The sequence below is a fragment of the Labeo rohita genome, chromosome 17 (assembly GCF_022985175.1).
Source record: "Labeo rohita strain BAU-BD-2019 chromosome 17, IGBB_LRoh.1.0, whole genome shotgun sequence".
In the NCBI taxonomy this organism is placed as follows: domain Eukaryota; kingdom Metazoa; phylum Chordata; class Actinopteri; order Cypriniformes; family Cyprinidae; genus Labeo; species Labeo rohita.
Window position 1 is genome coordinate 16,147,985 of NC_066885.1, and position 27,962 is coordinate 16,175,946.

At 34.8% G+C, this 27,962-nt stretch overlaps 3 protein-coding genes across 5 annotated transcripts; 2 read left to right on the plus strand and 1 right to left on the minus strand.

Annotated features, from left to right (window-relative positions):
• Positions 1–5,337: 5,337 nt before the first annotated feature.
• Positions 5,338–7,941, minus strand: fam167b (family with sequence similarity 167 member B). Its single transcript, XM_051133979.1, is given in 3 exon segments — positions 5,338–5,688; positions 5,690–5,743; positions 7,492–7,941. Coding segments are annotated over 3 exon segments (567 nt in total). The 5' UTR covers positions 7,795–7,941; the 3' UTR covers positions 5,338–5,478.
• Positions 7,942–11,327: 3,386 nt separating this feature from the next.
• Positions 11,328–20,023, plus strand: zgc:154055 (uncharacterized protein LOC556036 homolog). 2 transcript variants are annotated; one of them, XM_051134208.1, is made up of 11 exons: positions 11,328–11,762; positions 12,665–12,691; positions 13,297–13,405; positions 14,550–14,675; positions 15,417–15,590; positions 16,356–16,573; positions 16,659–16,820; positions 17,833–17,974; positions 18,130–18,350; positions 18,453–18,604; positions 18,773–20,023. In XM_051134208.1, the coding sequence occupies exons 1-11, from the start codon at positions 11,578–11,580 to the stop codon at positions 18,952–18,954; spliced, it is 1,698 nt and encodes a 565-aa protein (XP_050990165.1). In that variant the 5' UTR covers positions 11,328–11,577; the 3' UTR covers positions 18,955–20,023. The 2 variants fall into 2 exon arrangements, with proteins under 2 accessions (XP_050990165.1, XP_050990166.1); XM_051134209.1 differs by lacking the exon at positions 12,665–12,691.
• A 1,013-nt stretch (positions 20,024–21,036) lies between these two features.
• On the plus strand, positions 21,037–27,916 carry tdh2 (L-threonine dehydrogenase 2). Of its 2 annotated transcripts, XM_051132645.1 has the most exons (9): positions 21,037–21,337; positions 21,516–21,672; positions 22,301–22,343; positions 22,594–22,664; positions 23,382–23,531; positions 23,685–23,857; positions 24,777–24,867; positions 24,989–25,258; positions 26,484–27,916. In XM_051132645.1, exons 2-9 carry the CDS (start codon positions 21,525–21,527, stop codon positions 26,627–26,629), a joined length of 1,092 nt encoding a protein of 363 aa, XP_050988602.1. In that variant the 5' UTR covers positions 21,037–21,337; positions 21,516–21,524; the 3' UTR covers positions 26,630–27,916. The 2 variants fall into 2 exon arrangements, with proteins under 2 accessions (XP_050988602.1, XP_050988603.1); XM_051132646.1 differs by lacking the exon at positions 21,516–21,672 and having other exon boundaries at positions 21,039–21,337.
• The last annotated feature ends 46 nt before the right edge of the window (positions 27,917–27,962 follow it).

The window sequence follows — 27,962 nt, forward strand, 5'->3', positions numbered from 1 at the left end:
ATCATCGGAACATAAATTACGATACTTTTGATGAATTCCGAGAGCTTTTTTACCATGAATAGACAGCAAGGGTCCTACCACACTCAAGTCACAGAAACGTAGTAAGGCAGGGTTGCCAACTTTGAAGTTCAGCTTGGAGTGAGATTTTTATTTATTTATTTATTTATTTATTTATGGAGTGGGGGAAATCTCAATTTCATGTCTATTTATATGTATATACTGTACATATAAGGGGATAAAAATGCAGTTGAATGCCTTTTTAGCACCATTTTAAATTTGGTTTAAATTCAGTATTTGCTTGCATTCATTGTGTGTACTTATACAAGTATCATTAAAAAAGGATGTAAGTTACTAACATTTTTTAAATGTCACATTTAAAAATATAGTAAGCAGGTATGACCTGCAATATTCTAGACACATGTATATTTAGTAAAAAGCCATACAGGTACCTAGCGGGTAAACCATTGCATTACAAATTAAAATGATTTTTCTTCCAACCACAAAATGACTAATTTGCCTCTTTGCATTGGAATTGAAAACCCTCTACTTAACCTTAAATGCTACACTAATTTTAATATAAGTAACATATATTAAGCCATTAATGGACCATAATTATTGGACAAATAGTATTTAGTACTAAATGATTAATCTCCTTAAAATATTAAATGAATATTATTTAACTAAAATACAGAACATTTATTTAACATTTATTTAAAATAGTTGAACTGTATGGTCACATTATAAGTAAGCAATACCTGAGGGTTAAATACAAGAAAACTATATTAACCCTTACGAAAATTAACCATGGTTTTATTATAGTAAAAGTGTAGTAACCACGTTATTTGGCGCATTGATTACCATTTGTATAATCATAGTATTATTACAAATACCATGGTTAAACTATGGTTAGTGTAGCAAGACCATGGTTAATTTGTGGTTACCATGGTTTAACTATAGTAACCATGGTTTTCTGGTTTTATTAAAACCATATTGTTTTTTCGCAAGGGTTGCCTCCCCTGGTGAAAAAACAGCATATGCTGGTAGGTATGTTTTGATACTGGTTTAAGCTGGTCCTTGTCCAGCAACATGACCAGCAAAAAACAGCAAAGAACCAGCTTAAACCAGCATCAAAACCTACCTAACCAGCATTCCAGCATCAAAACGTGCCAGCATATGCTAGTTTTTCACCAGGGTCTCCATCACTTTCCAGAATAAAATTACACTGTAAATGCCATCGATGTAAAAATCAATGCATAATTTGCTGTAATGTTTACCAAAAATTGCTGAAAATACCTGTATAGTGAAGCTGTCTCTCTATCCTACTTAAATTCAAATATACTGTCAACGTTGGTTTGTTTTGAGAGCTTCGTGAATCACGTGACCGCGTGGCGGCGACGCCGGCGAGATCAAAGCTTGTCGCAGCTCTGTTTTTCAATGGCTCTGGCGTGAACAGAAGCGCTACATTTTACGATTACGCCACATTACGTGCGCCAAAACGGTATTTGTCGTTTGAACTTAGTATTAAAACTTACAACATTTCAAAGCTGAAACTTTGTTTAAAATCGCAAGCAGGGTTGCCAGTTTGGCGTTAGATTTACATGGGCAGAGTGAGAGCGTGAGACAGAGCCTGAAAGCGTGTGTTTCACGCCAAATGCGTGAGAGCTGGCAACCCTGAGTAAGGACGTCGTTAAAATAGTCCATGTGACATCAGTGGTTCAACCGTAATTTTATGAAGCTACGAGAATACTTTTTGGTCGCAAAGAAAACAAAAACAACGTCGTAATCCAACGATTTCTTCTTTCTTTATCGAAAGTACCACCACGACACATAACGTTTCTTGTGTTCCGAAGATGAACGAAGGTCTTACGTGTATGGAACGACACGAGGGTGAGTGACGACAGTATTTTCATTTTTGAGTGGACTATCCTTTTAATCTCTTTTCTTGCAACATAATGATTTGTTGCCTTTGTCTAAGGAGAATATTTTACCTTTGTCGCCTTTAGCGTTTGCACTAGTTGTACAGTCCTATCTTCTGTAAAAACATGTGTTGGAACAATATTAATCGATTTATTAATTTTAATAATAGGTTGAAAAAGGGTTAACATGTTATATTTAACACAATATGTTGACAAAATATATTTAAAATAAGCAAATATTTTTTAAATAATATTTCAATATTTTTCAACCTTTATTTTTAAGAAAAGGGGTTCCCTACAAGGTAAGTGTCATATTTGTGAATCCTTGGCTTTTTAAAAAACATTTATATCAGTGTTGCCAACTAATGCCAAGTCTGCGGTTTTCCATGGAATGGGCTTTCCTTGGGTTGATTTTGATGTCTGCGGTTTGAAGCGACTCCAATAACGTCATATTTAGTCCCTGAAATACGAATTTACCAGGGGAACTCTGCTAAAAAATGTGTATTTTATCCCCCGGAATGTGATTTTTAATGGGGGACCACCCTCAAAACCCGATTGGGCTAGTTTTGAGTAGCAATTGCGCGGGTTTTGTTGTGAAAAACTGGCAACCCTGGTTTATAGCCACCTTATTTTCAGTTCGGAAGTAAGCTGTTTTCTGGTAATATGTGAGACTTCCTGTTCATAATCTGCCGTATGGAAATAACGAGAAAAATAACAATGTGCAGTAAAGGGTAAATCTGTTTGCACTACAAACCATTGTGTTCATAATTAAGATAATACATTAAAATAATATGGTAGGACACACCAATGTGCGATATTAAGTAGCAAAATGAGCTGTTTTGTACAGTTAAAAACAGCTGGAAGCAGATGACACTGAAAGCCAGACACATTAGATTTACAATTGGCTGAGCCATTTATAGCTTTATATCTTAATGTATATTTATAGCTTTACATCAACCAAATAATTTCCAGGAAATAGGGAAGTTCCAGTAAATTTGCATTTTTAAGATGCAAATAGGCTATTTATGTCACAGACAAATCTAACATTGTGAATTCACTGCAAATAAATTAATGAATAATTTAGGGTTCAGTGAAAGCACAGAATGAACAAAATGTCTTTTTCCTTTATCATATTTGCACTCTAGTTCAAAGTAGGTTATGATGGTTTCATTTAAGCTTTACAAAGCAGAATGACACTTTCATGGCACAGTGTTTGTTTTCTTTTCTAGGCCTCGAGGGAATCTGTATCTGGAACACAACTATACACCTTTTGTGTCTTCTCAGGTGACCTAAATAGTTCATGTTTCTGTTTGAAGGAGGAATGTAAAGCAGCCCCCATGTGAACTGTTCAATGAAGGCACTTGCCCTAATGCCACTGGGTTTTACGAGATGTAAACTACAAAAGCTTGTAATATCAGTGTTTAGAAAAGATTGATTTCCTTGTCATGCCTGTCACTCTTTCTCTCTCTCCCGCCATGTATTTATCTAGCATGAGATCATTTCTTGGCATGTGTCACATGGCTCCGTTTGTCAGCCAGTGCCGTCCCTGCAGTTACAATCGATAAAGCAATTGGTCCATTGTTTGACTCATTTACTGATAAATGCAGCCTATTCTGATAAATATCATTTGTGTGATAAACCCTCTGGGTTTGTTCATGTCAGGATGTGCAAGACAGAAGAATCTGAGCAAAGTGAGATAAGAGCTGCTCAGAACAGTTTGGATAACTACACAAATACACACATCAACACAATACTGTGAAGAAATTTTAATCAACAAGAAAATACTTGTATTTACAAACAAATTTTTTTTACAAACTTAAAGCAACAATGTTCAAAAAAATCATACATTTTCATTATAGTAAATGAGTTACAGTCAATAAGCAATGTTTTTTTTTCTTCTAAATTACAATGGTAATCACAACATATCTTTAAAATAACTTTAAGGCATTTTATTCATTTAAGGCAAATTTAAGGCCTTTTTTAGCCATGTGCAAAAAAAAGTCAGTCGTGTGATTTAAGTAACAGGTAACAGGCTGATTGAAAGCAAAAGCATGTTTTATACCCTTAACAGTGCACCAAACATTTGTACATCAAATATTAATCAAAAAACATTATATACACTGCTGTTCATAAGTTTGGGGTCTATAAGATGTTTGATATTTTCGAAAGAAATCTTTTATGCTCACCAAGGCTGCATGTGTTTGATCAAAAATACAGCTGTATAAAACTGTAATATTGTGAAATATTACTACAAATCAAAAGACCTGTCTTGTATTTTATTATATTTTAAAGTGTAATTTATTACTGTGATGGCAAAACTGAATTTTCAGTCATTCCTCCAGTCTTCAGTGTCTCATGATCCTTCACTTAAACAAAAATATATTTTCTTTTCGATACTGTTGCTATGTGCAACAAACTGTAGCGTCTCGGTTCAAGCGGCAAGCGAACCGATCATCTCTTCTTCTTTTTTTAGTTATAGCATGAAATAAACATGAATGAACATCAGAAGTTATCGTTTCAACTGCGAAAAAACATCAATACACACCTTTTTATAAGTTCAAACCCACTGGTGTTAATCTGCTCTCCCGTCCGGTTTGTTTGTCGGACAAAAATGTCAGAATCTGCATTATGATTGGTCAGATTTCCTGTCAGTCAAACTCCCTGTGAAGTATTCAGTATATATATATATATATATATATATAATCTATTAACATACATTCAGTCCCAACTTGAAATTTGTCAAAATATAAAGGTCCTCTGTGATATGTTTTAATTTCATCATGGAGATTTAGACATAAGCACTTACAGTATCCATGCACAAACGCAGTGCTAAATTTCCAGTGCTTCTCATAAAGTAAACAAAATTTTAATGGGTTCTGTAGACGTACAAAGGCCACTATAAAAGCTGACTGTGTAATCAGATGATCATTTCTCAAGCACAAAAACGTACCCTCAACTTATTTAAGACCAACCACCCACAGTGAGCTGAACAGCGACTGAGTTTAGCTTTTCAGTTGTTGCCAGTCTGTGCCATAGTGTGGGGGTTATTTTTAGGTTTAAGAGACAAGGTGACAAAATGCCTGAACACAAACTCACACTTCCTGTGAGGTTGCTGCTGCTCAGGATCGCAGCCAAGCCGACAGGAGAGTGTTTCCTCCCATGAGCAGTCAGGAACACTCAAGGGAGTGTGTGCCAATCACACGCCTTTTGACACAGAAGCAGGTTCCTCCTGATTCTCGGATCAGTTCAGCTATTTTCAAATGTAAATAAAACTCTTTTTTAACTCTGGGGACTTTTTCTCAGACCTGTGGTGAGTGTGCTTTCACAAGTGAGTGGTTTATTAGTTGTATAGACTGTAGTGCTGGTTACTACATTTCCAAACCTGTGGTCAAGTCAAACCAAGTTTAATAAGGCTTAGTGATGTGAAGAAAATTAAAAGCGTTTTTTGTTTTGTTTTGTTTTTTTTTTGCTACAGTCTAATTTTAACACTGAAACAAACCAAATCTTTGGCTTCCAGTGTCAGCTGTGCGCTGATTTATCTTGAGGGGCGCCTCTCATCGCCTCAACAGAGCGAGAACCGTCTGGAGTTGAGGTTCATCTTGGTGAGACCAAGATGTTTGAGAGGGGTGGACATAGAGAAGGCAGCTTTCATAGGGATGTCACACAGCAGATCTGAGTCCTCCTCGCACTCCTCCAGCTCGTATGTGGCATCATCCAGCATTTCTTTGTGACGGTGACACACCTGCTCCACCTTCAGCCTGTGGATCTCCCCCCCGTAAGCGAATCAACTGCCGTGCGAGACGGTTATCCTGCATCTGCATCTCCCTCTGAGGAGAAAGAGAGGGAGAATGATTTTATAGCTCACACATGAAGTCTTTTATAAGCAGCAGTAATTGTTCAGAACAGCAGTCTGAGCACACATGAAGGGAACTGAGCACACCTTTCTGTCAAACACCCACTCAAGATTCTGCACCTGTGTGGCATTTAGGTGCAATATGCCAAGAGAATAGAGTCATGCCACCTGTGCTGTAATATATACTAGACTATGTTTAACTGTTATATTACATATTTTATACTAGTATATGAAGAGTTCAGATGCATAAATTCTAAATCCATCTGACGTCTTTCTTTAAAAAATGCATTTTTATCAGGCTCCAATGTATAGGTTTCTATATAAATACAGGTACTTCTGATTAGGCTGAGGCTGGGATTTTAGTGAGTTTGAAGTAAAAGTATTTGATGGATATATAATATGTGTCGAGAGCATTCACTCAGTATCATTATCTCATTTTTGACCGAGATGGCTTTTAGGGGGGTTTTGCATCTGAACTCTTCATATAGATTATATTATTTACATACATTTTATATAACTTAATTAGGTCATACTGTTTAAAAGGTTGGGGAGGAAAAGATTTTTTAATATTTTTGAAAGAATTGTCTTATGCTCACCGGGGCTTCATTTACTTAATCCAAAATGCAGTAAAACAATTATATTGTGAAATAATATTTTAATTTAAAATAACTGTAAGTTATTCCTGTGATGGCAAAGCTGGATTTTCAGCAGTTATTTCTCCAGTCTTTAGTGTCATATCTGATACATTTGTAGGATTCTTTGATGAATAGAACGTTTTAAAAGAAAAGCATTTGTTTGAAAAGTTTTTTTTTTTAACATGATAAATGTCTTCACTGTTATTTTTGATTAAATTAATGTGTAGGGTCCACTTGCTGAATAAAAGTATTGATTAAAATTACAAAAAAAAAAAAAAAATCCCTGACCCCAAACCAAAACATTGTCCAAAGTACAGCTGTAAAATTTTGAAATATTTTTATTATTTAAAAGAATTGTTTTCTATTTGAATATATTTTATTCCTGTGATTTCAAAGCTGAATTTTTAGCATCATTACTCCAGTGACATGATCCTTCTGAAATTATTCTAATATTCTGACTTGCTGATCAAAAACATTTATTATACACAGCAGAGGATAATTTTTTCAGGTTTCTTTGAAGAACAGAAAGTTAAGAACAGCATTTATAGAAATAGAAATCCTTGGTAACATTATAAAAGTCTTTATCATCACTTTTGATCAGTTTGCTAAATAAAAGTATTTTATTAAAAAAAAAAATGTAATATAATAATATTAAAAATATATATAATAAACAAAAGCTTTTTATTTCAGATAAATGCTGAACTTTGGATCTTTCTGTTCATCAAAGAATCCTGAAAAAATGTTTTAAATATTTGATAATAACAATAAAACATTTTTGTTGAACAGCAAATCAGCATTTTAGAATGATTTCTGAAGGATCATTTGACATTGAAGACTGGAGTAATGATCCTTAACTTTTTGCTTTGATCACAGGACTAAATTACAGTTATTTTAAATAGTAAAAAATATTACTGTTTTCTTTAAAAACATTTAAAAAACTTACTGTTCAAAAACTTTTGACTGGTAGTGTGTATATTTTAGAACGACTTGAAAAACTTTTATTTTGTCCATAATGGTAAATAGATAGATGGATAGATAGATAGATAGATGGATAGACAAAAATAAATAAATCTTAATAATACAATACCAGTTCGTTTCTGAGCCATTCTAACGCGTCGTCTATGGTATCAAAGCCGCATATGTTCTTATAAGGCATTCCATCTTTCCAGATGTCAGATATCTGAGTGTCCTTCTCCTCAGGTCCTGGGCTGCTGGCATTTGAACTGTGTGTGGCATCAGTCCACGGGCGAGCCTGTAGCCGCTCCTTCCATTCTAGGTACGACGGTCTGCGCGTTTGTAGTTTGAGTTTCTCAGTCAGGGCTTTTACACTATCCAGATCCTCCATGTCGCCCTCCGAGCTCTCGTCTGCTCCCAGCTCTCTGAACTCCATCACTGTGCTGCTTTCATTCCAGGGAGGTGAGACTGTGACTGCTCAGACATGTGCACTGTGCCTGTTCATGTGCACGAGTGATTAATCTCAAGAGGTGTGCTGTGCTAATGTTTATATAGACAGAAAAGTGACCGCCCATGTTCGGCAGCCTAATGACAGAGTATCAGTTCGATCGGGGAGCTTTTGGCAGCCTGAACTTGCATGTTGCGGCCCAACGCGACATTTCGTGTTCATGTGGAACTATTCAAGTGGCACAGGGTCACTGACACCCTTAACCTCACATGGGCTCAAAATCACACAGACTACATTGAGTTTCAGGACAGACAGTTTTTACCAAACTGTTTGTTTTCACAAAGGCAATTTAGGAATGTCAAAAGTAAACATTCAATTGATATTAAAAAAACTCCCTCAGACACCTTTTCTAGCTTTTCAACTGTTTTACGACTGAGTGTCTCCATCTCCTGTTGATGTTGAGGAATTGCGGTGAGAATCTTTTTAGCATTCTTAACATTAGAATCAGTAAGATATTAATGATATATTTATTTTGAAACGAGCGTTAGGGATATTAGTGTGTTCTTAAACCGGGAACCCCAGAGGGCCGCAAGGGGGTCCTGGAAAACGTTATGAGAAAAATAGTGTTAAAAAGAGATATATTTAGGTAAGATAGTATTTAATGAAGTTATTAATATCATAATAAAGTTTAATAATCAAGGATTATTTAATTTGTTTGAAAGATCAAAAGCATAAAAGAGAAACCTAACTGAAAGTAAATCTTATAAATCTTAAATATTAGATTTTTCATAGTGGTTAGATTTCTCCAAAAGATCTTTATACATTAAAAGGTCTGCCTGTAGGCCCATATAGGGTGAACTCAGATAAAATGGGCCAATTTTTGTAAAACGAGATGTTTTTTTTTCCTTTTCTTTTTTTGTTAACTTTAAGTTCTAGCTATAATATTTCAATTTGAATACAGTTCATATAAAGTGTTATTTGCAAGATATATACCAATAAACATTTTGAGGTCATATACTCATATACAAATCTTTTCAGGTAAAGTGGAACATCCTTTATTTATCAAAAATTCTTCTGCATCTTAATTAAAAACACATGATTTATTAATACGTATTATCAGACAAACATATTTAATGACATATTTAACAAACACAAAAAATATATAACCTACAGGTTATGTGTAAATCCACATCTCAATTCATATTTGAAATTCCAAACAACTGAAAGAACATGCTGTATTGACATTAAATTGAATGAAATCTAAATATCAGAATTTTAAGAAATCAGAATAATGATAAACAATGAACTCTACAATATATTAAAGATGTGAATATAACACACGGTTATAACACAAATATGCTACAAAATTAATACGAGGAATATTTAAAACAATAACGAAATGTACAAATATTTTTCTGTCTTTGCTCTCTTAACACTTAAATGTGTCCATATTTTAAACCTTTATATTCTACGTCTGTTTTTCGACTATCATACATTCTTCACTCCACAGATTAAACTTCATGCCTTGACTACCTTTCTATTCTCTATTTCCTCTGACTTGAATTCCTGACTGCAGTCTCATCTCATTTTTATTTTCTAAAAAAGTAAGTTATACATGTCAACTAGAAAATATTAAGTGAATGTATTTCATGAACTTGGGTATTATTACTGAAGGTGAAAGGTTGGCCCACTTTACCTGAATCCCACAGGCCCACTTTATTAACCTTCTAACACATTCAGCCAAAGTGGGCCAGCAATATTTAAACACCTTATAAGAAAACTAACAAATTAAATATATATATATATATATATATATATATATTATTCTTCACATTTTATTCCATGTTAACAGTATTGAATAAAACAGGAACTCTCACAATAATGTTTGTTTACATTTAGTGAGCAACCTTATGAGTAACAAATAAAAATCCTATGTCAAGGATTTTCTACCTTTCAACATGATACAGTCCTCCTCATATTCATCAATATATTGCATCAACCAAAACTGTTTTATCATTTAAAGAAATAGCGTCCCTTTAATTAAAAAACAGTGTATGCACTGAAAATGTAAACCCTTTAAGCACAGTATAATCAAGCTTAAACAGCCCGCTTTACCTGAAGTCACCCTGTTAGAAAGGAGGTCCCTTGGAAGGATATATTTGAGGGTCTCAAAACTTTTAAAGGCTTATTACATTAATAAATGCAAAACAAATATATATTTAAAAGTAAAACTGGTTAAACCTGGCAAAATAAATAAATAAATAAAAGTTATTTAGCTAAGGTAGGTATTCATAAACCATTTTCATTTCAAAATACTTAATCAAATACTTATCAAGTTACATTGACTTACATAGTGTATATAGCGCAGTCAACATCTGTTGTTACATTGTATGGGTCAAAACATACAATGTAAGATACAATGTAACATATTGTATGGGTCAAAATTATTATCATTTTTCTTTTATGCCGGAAAAAATAATTAGGATATTAAGTAAAAATTGTGTTCCATAAAGATATTTTGTAAATTTCCCACTGTAAATTTATCAAAACCTAATTTATGATTAGTAATATGCATTGCTAAGAACTTAATTTGGACAAATTTAAAGGCGATTTTCTCAGTATTTTGATTTTTTTTTTTTTTTTTTTGCACCGTCAGATTCCAGATATTCAAACAGTTGTATCTCGACCAAATATTGTCCTATCCTAACAGACCATACATCAATGGAAAGCTTATTTATTCAAAAATGTATTAATAAAACCCTTATGACTGGTTTTGTGGTCCAGGGTCACAGTTCAGCTCGATAGCACCAGTAATATCCAACTTGAGTCTTTGGGACTGTTTTATGAAAGAATGTCTCCATCTCCTGTTGATGCTGAGGAATTGCAGGAAAAATCTATTTAGGAATAACAATCAGAATCAGTCCGATATTAATGGTGCATTGTTCTAAAACGAACTGTAGGGCTATTAGGATTTCAAACTGAGGTCCATTAACTTCCAGGGATCCGCAAGGGGGTGCTACGGGGTCCTCGAAAAAGTTTAGTGAAAAACTTTGTAAAACAGATACTTATAAAAGTAACACTTTTTTTTTTTTTTGTTATAATATAGTAATAATCATTCTAGATATTTTTATTACAGTATAAATTGATGTTTATACATGAAAATGTTGCCTGTTTTCTTATGTATTACAGACGAGGTCCCTCGCAAGGGTATTTTTTAGTTTTAGGTTCTGTGGCATCGTAAAGACAACTTATAAAAATGTAAAACAAATATCTAATTGTTTTTAAAGTAAACAAGTTAAATCCTTAAAAAAGGAAATATAAGAAAATAAGCAGAATAACCTAAATTAATGTCTTTTTTTGTCTAAAGTAGACTCATTTTTTGTAATTCTTGCCCTAATACTTTCAAATGTCAGGAAGACTAATTACAAAAGAATACGAGAAAAACCCCTACAACAATAAACCAAAAACATCACAAAAAGAGAAGAGGGCTGGGACTTCAAGAGCATGAACGGAAACGAAAGTATAAAGAAACCAGCAAAATGCTTATGAATCGCGCAAGCAGACACACCTCCCGTCGAGTCGATTAGTGGCATTTTATATTTACCAGCTGCCGGTAAGTTTTATAACAGCCTAAATTAACGTCAAGGGGTGGGACACAGTTTCGTAGAGAATTACTTATAGCATTTGCGGAAGACAGAGACCCGCGTGGTTCGCCCACCAACTCTCTAAACTCAGTGAGAAGTACCAGATGGTGGTTGTTGTCGTTGTGAAATGGAGTTGTCGGAGCACATCAAGACCGCTAATGTTGAAGATGTTACCCTGAAAAGACCTTTCCATCCAGCGCTCAGAGGAACCCTGTGCGTTACCAGCCACCACCTCCTGTTCTCGGACAGAAAGGATGAAGCTTCCTGGCAACTTCTCATTCTCCTCAAGAACATCGATGCCGTTGAGAAAAGGTAGAGAGACAGCTGTTCTCCTCAGCTGGACTTCAGGTTTGACCAGAAATAACATGTACCAGCCTAAGATGGTTTGTTGGTTTTATCTGGTTTAAGACTTCCAGCATGGACAAGTTAGCTGGTTTAAGCTGGTTACCCAAACTGACCAGTGACCAAAACCCCTGCAGACCATTAGAGGAGCCAATCTTAAACTAAGACCAGCTAAAATGACATTCTGAATGGTAACACTTTACAATAAGTTTCATTAGTTAACATGAAGTAAGAATAAACAATACTTCTTCAGCATTTATATGCTAAATCTTAATGTTAATTTCAGCATTTACTAATGCATTAATAAAAATCACAAGTTGTGTTTGTTACCATTAGTTAATGCACTGTGAACTAACATAAACAAACAGTGAATGACTGACTGTATTTTTATTAACTAACATTAACAAAGATTAATAAATAGTGTTGTTCATTCATGGTTTGACAAGTGACAGCTTAATAGTAAAGTGTTACCTTTTAAATAGTTGCAACTTGCAGTTTTTATTTAGACTATCTAAAGCTTAAATTTAGTTTTGTTGGTGTAACCAAATATGTTTGGTTAATTAAGTAGTGTTAAATAATATTTTTGACTAAAAGATGACCATGTCAAGACATTTGTTTCAACAGGATTTTTAAAATGGATGTGTATATTGTTGATTACTGCTGAAACACTGTTCAGCACTTTATTACAGCAAATTCAGACATAAATGTGTAATTCATATTCTTATTCATCCATGTATCTGTTTTTGAATCTTATTTGGGTCATAATTACACCAAAGGTTGGATAATTGTGTATGTGTTTGATCCCTGCATCTGTAATGACAAATTAATTTTCTCTTTCTCTAATTTCACCAATCACTTTTCCTGCATGTCAGTGTCGAGAATCTTTTCGGATACCCCAGGTACACTTCTAAAGCAGACATGATGTTTGATTTGTGGACTGTCTGTTATTGCTCATTGAAGCTGTCATTTTATTCTGATCTGGAATCTGCTGTTAATTTATGCAGTAAAATGAGTAGAGAAGTGACAGTGAGCAGCATCTTGTGTCAGAATAAGAAGGCATCTTCTAAAATTAGCTGCGCTGGCAAAATGTGCTTGTGGCAGAGAGGAAAACACAAGAAAGTGTATTTTGCAAGATCTTTGTGCTTTGCAATGAGCATTTACGCAACAGAGTATATCTCTGACATGCTTTTGTGTTTTGAATATGAGTGTTCATGTACAAGTGCTATGTATATATGTTTTTAACTGATTGTCCAAATATGGAGATACAACAAGCGAGACTGTTAGCTTACATTCTTTCAATGTTATATTTAGAGTTCGATCATACCTCTGCAATTTTTCTCATTGTCTCTCTCTGCTAGCCTTACGCTCATGGCTTGTTTTTGCTTCCTGCTTCCGTCTCTTCTGAGACCCCAATGGAGATGATTGTATGGAATTTGAGAGCATGAGAAAACATGGAGGAATGTACTTAAACATGTGCGGGTGTTTGTATGTGTGTTTGATACAGGGCTGTGGGATCCTCTGGTACTATTACCATTAAATGTAAGGACCTGCTGGTTCTTCAGCTTGAAATTCCCGGAATGGAGGAATGTCTGAATATAGCCAGTTCCATAGAGGTACTAAATATCACTAGTCATGATTGTGTCAAGGATTTGTATTAATATTGCTATTTTTAGGATTAGGCTACTGCCCTCCAAAAGTTTGGAAACACCCCTGGCAAAGTGTGGTTTTGGACGATATCAGCATAAATCCTTATCATTTTTTGGTAAAATACATTAAAGTAACTTGACATTATCATTGAAGACCAGCAATAATAATTTTCATTTTGATTACATAATAATGGTAATATATACACGTTTGCCAGCTGTGATGCCTGGTTACTGGTTAAAACTTGGCCCAGGTTTTTAAAAGATTTTTGGGTCAGCACACCTTAATAGCTTCAACAATTGATTGCCAATTAAGTTTAGAATACAATGAATTTAGGTCCAGATTATGCAGAGCTGTAACAGCTGCTAATGGTGGATATTTTGAAAATCTTTGTATGAACTGTTTATGTAATAAAATATGTTTTGATAGTTTGTGTTAAAAAGGATTTATGCCAATTATGTCCAAAACCCCACTTTTCTAGGGCATTTTCAAACTTTTGGAGGGCAGTGTATACTACTTTTCAAAAGTTTGGAGTCTGCAAAATTAGTTAATTTTTTGGAAAAAGTCTCTTGTGTTCAACAAGACTGAATTTATTTGATCAAAAATACAGCAAAACTGTAATATTGTGAAATATTATTACAATTTAAAATAACTTTACTATTTGAATATATTTTAAAATATTATTTAAACAACCCCCTCAAGTTTGTTGAAGAGAGGTGTGTGATTCAAATTAGTCATTTTTATAGTGTTGTACGTAATTAATAGTATTGTGAGATTTAATAAAGATTACTTTTAGCACTGTTATTACTGTATATTATTAGTGTTTTTAATGATTCACATTAAATGTGCATTACATGATGCCAAAGGTTTTATCTAAATGTTAAAATAAAGGAACAATACATTGCACACATTTCCATTATTGGCCAAAACCAATAAATAAAAACATAAAATAATTAATAACTGTCAGTAGAAAAGCATTGTTGAAGATCCTAAATACTATGGGTCATCACAGAAGGAGATTTTAGCATTTATAGCATTTATTCTGAAGAGGCCTTTACTCTAGACACTTTCAGTAAAATAAATGTTGACTGATATTATCTCATGTCTCTGTAGGCTCTTTCATCTCTGGAAAGTGTGACAGAGATGTACCCCTTTTTCTACAGACCGTCACATCTTACCCTGCATGGCCCATGGGGCCTGTCCTCAACGGAGCAATATTACAAACAAACAGAAAGGCTGGTGAGCTACACACTCTTTAATTGTATTTTTCTTTATTTCTGTCACTTTCACTTCCCTTTTCTTCAGTTACTGTCACTTTGTGTTTATCTTGTTTTAAGAATCACACACATGGACCAACACAAACAAATGATGGTGAAAATTATTAGTCCACGGTCAAATGTTACCTAATATATGCTATTGTTTCATTTCCTGAAAGAAAGACAAACAGGAAGCACTTTGTTTGCCACAGGAAACTAAAAGCAGTTGTGAGACATGGGTAACACTTAAGTGCACAGGAAATAAAGCACTGTGTATTCTATCTCTGTAGTTAGTTAGTTAGTTTTCACCCATATGGAGCTTTTTTTCTGTATTAGGGTATTTTCTATCCCTTGTTTGTGTCCATAGCTTTCATTATCACCCATTGTCATCTAGTTTCCATTGTTGTAGATGTTTATCTCTAGCGCCTGATGTCCTGTCTATGGCAAAACATCATATTTGTATCATTTTATAGAATACTTTATAGCTTATATAATGTTGTTTATAATTATATATATATATATATTTTTTTTTTTTGTACTTTCTTATATACTTATATATATATATATATATACACTATATTTTTAGACATTTTTACATGTTACTGTTTAGGTTTAATTTATTTATTAATGGTAAAACATATATTTATAACTTATGTATAACCGTATACACGTGAATGTTTGTGCATTTTCATAATACAGTATGTACGTGTGTGTTTGTGAGCAGTGGGACAGGTGGAGAGTCAGTACAGTAAACTCAGATTATTCTGTATGCCCATCGTATACATCTGCGGTCATTGTGCCTCGTGAGGTGGATGATGACAAGCTGATCCGCTCAGCCAGGTTCAGACAGGGCGGCAGATTTCCCGTGCTCTCCTACTGCCACCATAGGAATGGAATGGTGAGTGTATGGAACAGTTAAACTGCCGGCTGTTCTTCAGAAAAATCATTCAGGTCCCACAAATTCTTTGGTTTTCCAGTATTTTTGTGTATTTGAACCCTTTCCAACAATGAATGTATGATTTTGAGATCTATCTTTTCACACTGAGGACAACTGAGGGATTCATATGCAACTATTACAGAAGGTTCAAATGCTCACTGATGCTCCAGAAGGAAAAACGATGCATTAAGAGCCGGGGGTGAAAACTTTTGAACAGAATGAAGATGTGTACATTTTTCTTATTTTGCCTAAATATCAATTTTTTTCATTTAGTGCTGCCCTTCAGAAGCTACAGAAGATGCTTACATGTTTTCCCTGAAGATGAAATAAGTTAAATTTTACCTTGATTTTCAAATTTTAAAAAGTTTTCACCCCCTGGCTCTTAATGCATAATTTTTCCTTCTGGACAACACAGTATTAAGAATTGAGCGCATGTAAAATTTTGAACAGGGTCATTTTTTTATATAAATTTAGCTATTACTTTGTCTTGTGGACTATATGTAAATGTCTTTTATGTAAAATATCTTAGATCAGTAATAAATAAAAAATAACATGCATTTTGTATGATTCCTCTTATTTTGGGTAAATAATTAACATTTTGCAGATGTTAATGTTTGTTGTATATAACCGTACATTGGTATAAGAATAGTGCAAAGCAAATATATATAATATGCATAATACAGATTGAAATTTCCAAAGTAAAAATTTTTTGTATCCATTGCCTAGGTGATCATGCGAAGCAGCCAGCCTTTGACAGGAGCCAATAAGAAGAGATGTAAGGAGGATGAGCTCCTTCTCCAGGCTGTGATTGATGGTTCAGAGCTGGGTTATGTCATTGATCTGCGTTCTGCCCAGCAAGCCCAGCAGGCCCGGATGACAGGAGGAGGTTTTGAGTCTAAATCCTGTTATAGTCACTGGAAAAGAATCCATAGACACCATGAAAGGTAGAGGAAACATTAGTCATTTTTAATTGTCTGAAAATATGTGATCCATCTGACTTTGAAAGCTGTTTTGGCTTTGTGTTTACAGGGGTAAAGTTGTGCAGGAGAGTCTTATTAAGCTGGTGGAAGCGTGCAATGACCCGTCTCACAGTGTGGACCGCTGGCTCAGTAAATTGGAGAACTCCAAATGGCTTTCCCATGTTCACAGTGCGCTGTCCACTGCAGGCCTGGTAGTAGAGTGTGTGGAGAGGTGGGAGATCTTTTACTTTAGTCTTTTAAAGATGCATTATGTAATTCTAGGCTGTCTGTCGCCATCTATGGTTGATACATAAGATTGCAGTTTTATTAAAGAGAGTTCAGCCAAAAATTAAAATTCTGTCATTAATTACTCACCATTATTTAGTTCCAAAACCAACCTTCGTTCATCTTCAGAACACAAATGAAAATATTCTTAATGAAATCCAAGAGCTCTCTGACCCTCCATAGACAGCAAGGATCCTACCACGTTCAAGGTCCAGAAGAGTACCAAGAACACTGATGTCACATGGACTCATCAAAAATACCTTAATTTGTGTTCTGAAGACGAACAAAGGTCTTACGGGTTTGGAACGACATGAGGGTGAGTAATTAATGACAGAATTTTCATGTTTTGGGTGAACTATCCCTTTAAATTAGTGCAAATTTAATGTAAATGTTCTTTAAAAGCAAATTCAAATTAAACGCTGTGATGCATATCTATGAATTTGTTTTGAAAATTTGGTGCATTATTCATCGAAAGACACTGAATAATTTAATAATTTATAAAGTTTGCAACTGATCTAAAGTTTAGGATTAGGAAGAGTTTATAGGGTTTTTGAAAGAAGTCTCTTATGCTCACCAAGGCTGTGTTTATTTGAGTAAAAACAGTAATATTGTGAAATATTATTACAATTTAAAACAAATAATACATTTTAAAAAATAATTTATTCCTGTGATGGCAAAGCTGAATTTTCATCAAATCAAATCATTGTAATATGCTTATTTGCTGCTTTCTTTTTATTATCAGAGTTCAGAACAGTTGTGCTGATTAATGTTTTCATGGAAACTGAGATGCAAATATTAGTTCTGCCGCATTACTTTCAGATCTATTGCTTTAGTCTGTTTTCATTCTGTGCTTACGCATAGCTCGGGGATGTATTGTTCTGGCATGTGGTCTGTTTTTGAAAGGTGGTCACTACAGGCTTTAAGATGTATCGCTCTGCTCTATGGTCTATTTTTTGCAGGGATGGTCACTCTGTGCTTGTGCATGGCTCTGAAGGGACAGACAACACGCTGCTGGTGAGCACATTGGCTCAGCTTATTCTAGACCCCGCCTCTAGAACTGTCACTGGCTTTCTCTGCCTGCTGGAGAGGGAATGGATACAGGTGAATATGTGTTTGTGTGACATAATGTGCGGTTAAGTATTTTGTTACAGCTTATGGATGCGTTATGACAAAAAATAACTTGCTTATTAGACTACAATACCTTATATTAGTCTCAGATCTGTTTGTCAGAAAACTGTATGCTTGTTGTTACCTAGGCTGGACACCCATTCCAGCAGCGCTGTGCTCATTCGGCGTACTCTCATGCCCGTCTGAAGCTAGAGTGCCCGTCTTTCCTGCTGCTGCTTGACTGCGTGTGGCAGGTGTGGCGGCAGTTTCCTCTGGCGCTGGAGTTTAGTGAGGCCCTGCTGCTCCGACTGGCACAAGAGGCTTATGCTTCTAACTATGGAACCTTCCTGTGTAACAGCGAGCAGGAGAAGTGGGCACAAATTATTTCTATGTGACACTCATTATACACTTTCCATTAAATATGTATATATATATAAATTTATTTATGTATTTTTATTTCTATCTGAGCTAGATGTGCAGCAGGAGTGAAGGAGAACACACACTGTTTGTTTCAGTCCCTATCAAAGCCTGATATTGAAGAGCAGTACCTCAACCCACTGTATGAACCCAATGATTTGGCCATTTGGCCCTCAGTACATCCTCAGTCCTTACAGCTCTGGACAGGTGAGTTACCATTGCAATGTGACAAAACTATTGCAAGTTAAAAACATGTTAAATTTTGTGGAATTATTAGTATGTAAAGTTAGCTCTGATTTTGAGCAAAAGAAAAAACATATACTTCCATCCTTAATGTAACAGACACCTCATTATCTTTGTATGGGTTGTCGATAGGGCTGTTTCTCAGGTGGACTGAGTATGCTCAGAACATGGTGGAAGCTCGAGAAGAGGTGTGGAGCATTGTGAAAGAGCACCGTGAGAAAGCTGGACCTGACCGGTCCAATAACACACCTAGTACACACTGTGACACCCTAACCCCATTTGAGAACCTCATGGATGAGCTGACTATCTTGTGACCTCATGGTGGAATGGAAATTGTAGTACTACTTTGCATTTTTTGGCAAAAACATAAGTATCACTGCCAATCAGATATACTAATATTTAAAGAGCTTTTAGATCTAATATCATTTAGGAAAGCCATCACTGAATAATAATCAGACACACTGGTATTATGGCCTTCTGTCTGAACAAAATGCTAATGTAAACAGTGCCAAATAGGGGAAAATGTGTGTTTATTGGATTTACTGTTACATGAGACAGCATCAGTCATGATGTTTTAGTGTAAACATTTTTCACAGTTACAGACAGCTGAATGTTAAATGGGGTAAATGTGAAAAGTTTGAGGACATACCAGAATGTGATTTTAAGCAAGTTACAAACAGCGTTTGCAAATGGAACACAGTTTATAATTAATTATTGCACAGCTCTCTGGAATATGTGATTCTGTTTGGTTAATCAACAGATTTAGTGTTAAAGGGATTGTTCACCCCAAAGAAATTAAGATTCTGTCATTATTTACTTACCTTCAAACTGTTTCAAATTACCTGTATGACTGTGTGACACAAAGCAGATATTTTAAAGAAAGAGTTTCTGGTCCCAATTGACTTCCATAATATGAAAAAATAATACCATAAAAGTCAGTAGGAAAAAAGACTTCAAAGTATGTTCTATTATGAAACTTATACAGATTTGGAACAACTTGAGGGTGAGTAAAATGATGATAGCAGAATTTTCATTTTTGGGTGAGTTAGCTGCTCATCCTAAAAAAATTGAGAATTTAAACTCATATCCATGTATTTATTTGTTTGTTAAGCAGCCATGCTAAAAGCAGGATCATGCACAGTTAGACAGCCATGCTCAGGAAATAAATCCCTTCAAAGTGATATAACATTACTGTACATAATGCTTGCTTATGTAATGGTTCTAAGGATGGTCAGAAATTAACTGCGGCACAAGAAAATAATGTCAACAATTTTAGGCGAATTCCTGTTACTAGTAGTCTGTTACAGTAGTGAACTGTATAATCTAACATGGGGGGCAGTCAACTATTGTTAAATTATTATGAATAAATATTATTAAAATGTGTCCAAGCAAAGTGTTGTATTTGATTTTGATTTAATTTTAAAATGTATATTTATTATAAGACCATAATTTTCCTGTTCAGAAATTATAGTATTATAGTATTATATTATTATATTATATTATATTATATTATATATATAGAGTCAGTAAATATATTAGAGTCAGTATATATTATATTATATAATATAGCATTATATTATATTATATTATACCAGTCAAAAGTTTTTATACTGTAAGATTTTTAATGTTTTTAATGTTGTTCTCTTCTGCTCACTAAGCCTGCATTTATTTGAACCAAAGAAGAACAAAAATGGTAAAATGTTTAAATATTTTTACTATTTAAAATAACTGTTTTCTATGTGAATATATTTTATTCCTGTGATTTCAAAGCTGAATTTTTAGCATCCTTACTCCAGTCACATGATCCTATAGAAATCATTCTAATATTCTGATTTGCTGTGCAAAAAACATGTATTATTATTATTATTATTATTATTATGTTGAAAACAGCTGAGTATAATTTTTCAGGATTCTTTGACGAATAGAAATTTCAGAATTTTGAATAGAAATCTTTTGTAAATCACTTTTGATTAAAAAAACGTCCATGCTAAATAAAAGTATTAATTTCTTTCCCAAAAGTGTTAATGTTACAAAAGCTTTTTATTTCAGATCAATGCTAATCTCAGCTGTTTTAAATATTTATAATAATAATAATAGTAATAATAATAATAACAATTTACTGCTTTTGCTGTATTTTGGGGATAGAGACTTATTTAAAAAAAAAAAAAAAAAATAAAAAATCTTACTGTTCAAAAACTTTTCACTGGTAGTGTATGTTTGACATTATATTAAAAAACGTCACTTGGTTATAAAAAGGGGTGTCTGCGCGCTCCCGCGCACACACAAACAATAACATTTCACTGGCCAATAAAGTCCTCAGGCTAAAGCCCCAGCTCAGCTAAACTCACCCACACAATATAAATCCGGAGTGGGCTGCCCGTCAGCAAGTTTGCCCTCTTGTAGCGCTAATGGACACCGCAATCATTATCACGCGACCGTGCTTTCTATTATAAAGATAAAACTACATTTCCCAGAATTCTCTGCTCTGGCAGCTTGTTTATCCAATGGTCATTCGATGCGCTCCTCTGGCAACCAATCGGACAGTAATCTCTTAATTCTAACGGTTAAATACCATGAAAATCCCTCTTATCAGCACTATTTACTTTCTTAATTTTCCGGAACCACAGCAATGTTGTGATTTTGGTGCAAGACACGTGTTTCACATCGGCGCGGATTTTAAGTTTTGATAAGCTCAAGGTAAGACAATTTGTTTTTCTTTAACTATGATTTACGTTTTGTTCGTGTGTCAGTCAACTCACTTTTAAAGGTGAAATAACGACTTAACCGTCAGTTTAGGGAAAACTAAAAAGAAAAAAGTAAAATGGTTATAATGTGGCCGTTCATTCGGTTAACTGGTATGTTTATTAACTGACAGAGAGACGACATGCTGTCAGGTGTCCGGTTGTGTGTCCGCTCGTTGTGTAGAGGTTGGTCGGTTCGCGGCATGAGTTTATCGCCGCGTCAGATCAACCGATGGCCGAGCAACGAGTCCTCCGAGCCTCTTACGGACAGTCCTCGAGTCCTCATCACAGGTGCCATCTGTTTCCCAGCCGCTTAAATAACGTGTGACTGTACTGTAGTGTTTTGGTTTAAATAGTTCAGTTTCATCACCTCTTCTCTGTTTATTTTCCGTGCCTCGTAAGAGACAATCCTATTGATAGCCATGACAATAGGTCGGGAATAAACAGGGTTAAAAGCGCTGTGCGTACGCACAATGGAGCGCACCGCTGCTTTATGCTTGTGCAACAGAGTGAGTAAATAGACTGTCAGTCGAAGTGGAGCTGAAAAATGTCTGGCCAATAACAATCACGTAGCTTAATTAAAATCACTTTGGCCTGTTTTTGAAACTGTCACTGCCATTTTTTTATGCTTTTGCTCTACTCCATTTGCTTGTGCACTGATTTGCACACTACAAATGGTGTCATATGAGTCCTGAGTGCTTATCAAATTTTATACAATATCTTAGGTGTCAGTCTAAAGTAGTCGCTGTAATATAAACTCATGTATATAAATATATATTTTTAGTTGTCTACTGGAATTACACAGTGTTGTGCTATGTTTTGTTGTGCATTCAGTGTATCTCTGGGGTTATGGGCTTTTCATTTTTTTAAAAAAGTAGCATTTTTCATTCACACTGACAGTGTTTTTCTTCTGTTAAAGGTGGCCTGGGACAGCTTGGAGTTGGACTAGCTCAAATGCTGAGGTTGGTGAACAGCTGAAAGATGTGCTGCATGAGAGAAATTTGAATCAGACTCCAGAACACGCAGTTTTTACAACTTAGCATAGATTTGATATTTCGCTTGTCTTTGCATAGATGTTTGCTGTGCAAATGTAACCTTTTTTAATTTTCTTAAGTACATTCTTTGTAATTTTGTAAAAACTGCATGAAAGATCATATAACTTTTTTGTTGCTTATATTGATTTGTAATCATATTTAATTCCTTTTACATCAGGAAGCAGTATGGAGAGGAAAACGTCATCCTGTCGGACATTAGGAGGCCTCCAAATGAAGTTTATAATATGGGTATGTTGACAGTGAGACACATCTACAGTTCTGATATGGGCAGGCGGTTGCATCTGTTGCAACATATATAGAGCCACATGGACAGTGTGGTGCCATAAACTGGCTGTTAAAGTTTACAGTAGGCTCTTACATTTCAGTTTTCCAAAAATATTTCAGTAACAGTGTACAATAAGTTAACACATGTTAACTTAAAAAAAAAAAGTAAAAATAATTTATGTTTATTTTAAAATAAATTTATTATTTGAGCACAATTATTTTCTATACAATTGTCTGTTCATTTTCTGTTCTTTTTTTTATATTTAAGTATGACTGCTTTAAATTGATCAGAAAGTTTCTAAAAGATCACGTGACACTGACAACTGGAATAATAGCTGCTGAAAATTTGCTTTTTTAAAAATTTTTGATCAAATAAATGCAAGCTTGGTGAGCATAAGAGACAAAAATCATAATGACTCCAACCTTTGCACTGTAGTGAATATTAATGCATTTAAACATTTCTAGTTGGATAAATTAACGTTATTGTATTACAAACATTTATTTAGTATATTTATGAATTAACATAAATATACTAACCTGTATTAACTTTGATTAATGCTTAAAATGTATTAGTTCTTAATATTAATTCATTGAACATTATTTTAAAGTGTTACCTACATTTCAATCACTTAGCCTCATTCATATTCTGAAGTAGCCTTTGATGGTTGATCCTCCTTACAGGTCCGTTTGTATACGCTGATGTACTGGACTATAAAAACTTAAGGGAGCTGGTTGTGAATAACAGAATCACCTGGCTGGTGCATTACAGTGCATTACTCAGTGCTATCGGGGAAGCTAACGTGGCTCTCGCCCGAACCATCAATATCACAGGTGGGAAAATACAGTCACACATGTTTTATGTGTCTATGCCATGACTGGCTAATTTACAACGTATGGTTTCCACTATCCCTGACGTCCCACATTCTGTCCTTCTCCTGTTGCCCCTGATCTTCCCGTCTCCTCCCCCGACTCCTCTTTCTTTAGGCCTGCATAATGTGTTAGACCTGGCTCTGGAGAACTGCTTGCGACTGTTTGTACCCAGTACCATCGGAGCATTTGGCCCTTCTTCTCCCCGTGATCCAGCACCTGATCTGTGTATCCAGAGGCCTCGCACCATTTACGGGGTTTCCAAAGTTCATGCAGAGCTGATGGGGGAAGTAAAGATTTAATGTTTTTCTCTTTTACTATTCTGGGGAAATTATTAATGCATATTATACTACCAGTCAAAACATTTTTAATGTTTTTTAAAGAAGTGTCTTCTGCTCATCAAGCCTGCAAGTAAATTTTGAAATATTTTTACTATTTTTACTATGTTTTCTATTTGAATAAATTTTGAAATGTAATTTATACCTGTGATTTCTGAATTTTTTAGCATCATTACTCTAGTCACATTCTAATATTCTGATTTGCTGCTCAGAAAAACATTTATTATTATTATTATTATTATTATGTTAAAAACAGCTGAGTAGAATTCCGGCTTCTTTGATGAATTAAAAATTCAGAAGAACAGCATTTGTCTGAAATAGAAATTGTTTGTAACATTGTAAATGTCTTTATCATTACTTTTGATCAATTTAAAGCATCCTTGGTAAGTAAAAGTGTTAATTTCTATAATCACTTTCCCCCCCCCAAAAATATACTGTCTCCAAACTTTTGAATGGTATAGTGAATAATGTTACAAAAGCTTTTTATTTCAGATAAATGCTGATCGTTGGATCTTTCTATTCATCAAAGAATCCTGAAAATGTACTCAACCGTTTTAAATATTGATAATAATAATAAAAAATGTTTCTTGAACAGCACATCAGCATATTAGAATGATTTCTGAAGGATCATGTGACACTGAAGACTGGAGTAATGATGCTGAAAATTTAGCTTTGAAAACATAAAAAATCTAAATTAGTTTTATATGTAACATTAATTTATGTTAATTGTATAATCATAATGATTGAAAATTATAATGTGTGTAAATGTTAATTGTTAATATGTTTCATAAGCTTAACATGAACTGTTCATCACTTGCATGATATGCAATTATGAAATTCCAATATTCTAACTGTGTTCTAATTGGATCAGTATCTCCACCATAAATATGGCCTGGATTTCCGATGCTTGCGATACCCAGGAGTTGTTTCTGCCCACACCAAGCCAGGAGGAGGCACTACTGGTTAACCAGCCATCTTGCATTTTTCCTCACTTACAGACACAATCATTGATTGTACATTCATAGCTTTGTCAGTAAACAACACACTATTCTAGCCTATCTAATTGTATCCTCTTTTCCTCAGATTATGCTGTTCAGATATTTCACGATGCCCTCAGCACCGGCCACCATGAATGTTACTTGCGCTCCAACACTCGGCTTCCCATGATGCACATATCTGACTGCCACAGGGCCACCATTGAGTTCATGCAGACCCCTGAAAGCCAACTTTCTCTGCGTACTTACAACATCGCAGCCATGAGCTTCACACCTGAAGAAGTGGCGGAAGAGATTCGCAAACACCTGCCCCACCTGAGGGTCACGTACAATCCTGATACCATCCGGCAAACAATTGGTAAGAACAGCAGTGAGTGAGAGAATGACCTTGAAGAAGTTTTAAATGTATTTTTTTTTAAACCATGTAAAAGGAATATATCAACAATAATGAGAAATTTTTTGAAAATTTACTCACCCTTAGGCCATTCAAGATATAGATCAATTTGGAGTAGACGTCACAGTTACATCACTTGTAGCTGTGCGTGCATTGTGGTGGCAGAGAAATACTGGTAACAAGTGGAGAGAAATGGATAAAATCCATGGAATAAGAGAAACAATGTATTACCTTTAGATGTAAGAATCAGAATGCAAATAATTTTTAATAGAATACTATCGTCAGAGATGCCATCTGAAGCTAAATGCAGATGTTTAAACGGACAGACTATGGATAAAACTTTCTATGATTACTCTATGTTTAAAGCATAAATATCCACATAATATTCATGTATGCTGTTCATACAGGACATATTGTACTATCCCTACAGTTACAGCATGAAATACTATTTAAACCTGTAACATTGTTATGTAACATTTACCTATTTTATCTCACAATTCTGACTTTTTTTCTCACAAATGGAAGTTTATATCTTTATAACTCAATTTAACTTAACAATAGCGAGTAAGAGAGAATGAGTTGATTTTTCTTATCAGAATTGTGAGATATAATCTCAGAAATTGTGAGAATAAAGTTGGAATTTTGAAATATAAACTCAAATTTTATTATTTTATTCCATGGCGAATTCGATAGATTACTACTACTTGAAAACTGTCTTTTTCTGCAACCACAGAAAACATCATCACTGTTTGTAAACACTAAATTCGTCTATAAATGGGTTTCTTAGTACATTAAAACATATTTTGCATTAGCATCTTTTGCATTTAGCATCTTTTACTCACCAGTGGATCCTCTGCAGTGAATGGGTGCCGTCAGAACTCATTCTGACGGCACCCATTCACTACAGAGGATCCACTGGTGAGCAATGTAATGTAATGCTAAATTTCTCCAAATTAATTCTACTGAACAAACAAACTCATCTATATCTTGGATGGCCTGAAGCTGAGTACATTTCCAGGAAACGTAAAATCTGGGGTAAACTATTCCTTTAATATTAATGTTAGTGTTTAATTGTAGAGATAATGCCTATCTTGGTCATTGTCTATCTGTATTTTTTTTTTCCTAGTACATTGAAAAGACATTTTTGCAATGATCAAAATGTTCATTAAATGTAATGTTCACTCTATAGCAGACAGCTGGCCAGTGCGGTTTGATGACTCTAACGCACGTCAGGACTGGGGCTGGAAGCCTGCGTTTGGCCTGTCAGAGCTGGTCACAGACATGCTGGCCTCCATCCGTGAAAAAAGAACCAATGCAGGACTACCTGTCAGCTAGCAGGTCTTCTCAGGGACTGAAACACAGATCACCAGCACCTTTCCAGTACATTTCCAAACTCATCTATCTCAAATTTGTTAGCTGTTTCTTTAGGCCAGGACTTTTCGTCAGTTAGAGAACTGCAGACACTGACAGTGCTCTAACTATGTATGCTTGTGAAGAAAACATGTAAACCAACAGTGAAAACTCACATTCTCTCACCACTCAGGAGACTTTGTCTTTCTTCTCTGTGATGTTTTTACATAGTTTTTAAGCTGTCATGGGACAAGGAAAAACAAGGAAACAACAAAATGCTGATGAACAGTATAGTAGTAAAAATAATAATAATATCATTGCACACATCATAAATGAAACTGTCCAGTTTAATTATTTTAGAGACACCATGCACTATATTAAAATATGACAAGGTCAGCACTGAGAGAAATTCTGGCTGGCCTGAACTTCTCCTTCAAGACTTTCAATGATTCAAGTGTTTTTATAACTAAAACTCAGCTTTCCTAATCCTAACCAATCATACCTTTCTTTTTGAGAGGGGTTGAATTTTGCTCCATAGATGCTCCATTTGTACACTGAGGGCCATTAGGTACCTCACTCTGTGCTTTAAACCACTCCATGTATTGTGTGCAAGAGGAAGTGTCCCATTACTTTCAACCACTACTACCTTTAGTGTGAATCAAAAGATTGCCTTTGTTCCAGCTGCTATCGCTGAGGAAATTACAGTTGCCTGAATTTTGGGTTCTGTTAAACCCACTATTGTCTGTATTGGCTTTATTTATTTAGAGTCAGTCATCAAAGGGCTCTGGGTTCACAATGCATAGTGTGGTGATGTGAATTAAGTGCTTAATTACTCAGCATTGCTGATGTACTATTATACACTGTTAAGAGTTGTTTTTTAACACATTTTTTGTTGACTCAAAACTAGAAAATCAAAACTACTGGATAAAACACCCAAAGCCTTGCAATAGTAAAGGGGGTGTTCTTTGGCTTCAGCCTGTCTGAAAGTCTTAGCCTGCCTTCTGTGTAGGCTACTGGTGCAGACAAATAAAATGACTTATCTAAGACAATATATAATGTAAAATGACGCCTTTATTTCAAAAGCAAGTGTGATTTCCGTGTTAGAAGTTGACACTGCCTTAATTTTCAGTTAACATTTAACCTCAAAAGTTATTAATGAATCTCATTAGGCACTGGTGGAAAATTGCAGTGTATGTCAAATAAATGGCTTTAATACAGCAAACAGTTTATGTACGTCTTTGTTCATTGTGACCTCTGGAGTAGTCACACATAATAAACAACGGCAAAAAAACAAAACATGGAATATAATTTGTGTTTC

Coding starts and splice junctions, on each gene's coding strand:
- tdh2 (XM_051132645.1), top strand. CDS start 21,525: ATGCTGTCAGGTGTCCGGTTGTGTGTCCGCTCGTTGTGTAGAGGTTGG. Junction 21,673..22,300: donor TCCTCGAGTCCTCATCACAG/GTGCCATCTGTT, acceptor CTTCTGTTAAAG/GTGGCCTGGGACAGCTTGGA. Junction 24,868..24,988: donor GCCAGGAGGAGGCACTACTG/GTTAACCAGCCA, acceptor TCTTTTCCTCAG/ATTATGCTGTTCAGATATTT.
- zgc:154055 (XM_051134208.1), top strand. CDS start 11,578: ATGGAGTTGTCGGAGCACATCAAGACCGCTAATGTTGAAGATGTTACC. Junction 15,591..16,355: donor GCCACCATAGGAATGGAATG/GTGAGTGTATGG, acceptor TCCATTGCCTAG/GTGATCATGCGAAGCAGCCA. Junction 16,574..16,658: donor ATCCATAGACACCATGAAAG/GTAGAGGAAACA, acceptor TTGTGTTTACAG/GGGTAAAGTTGTGCAGGAGA.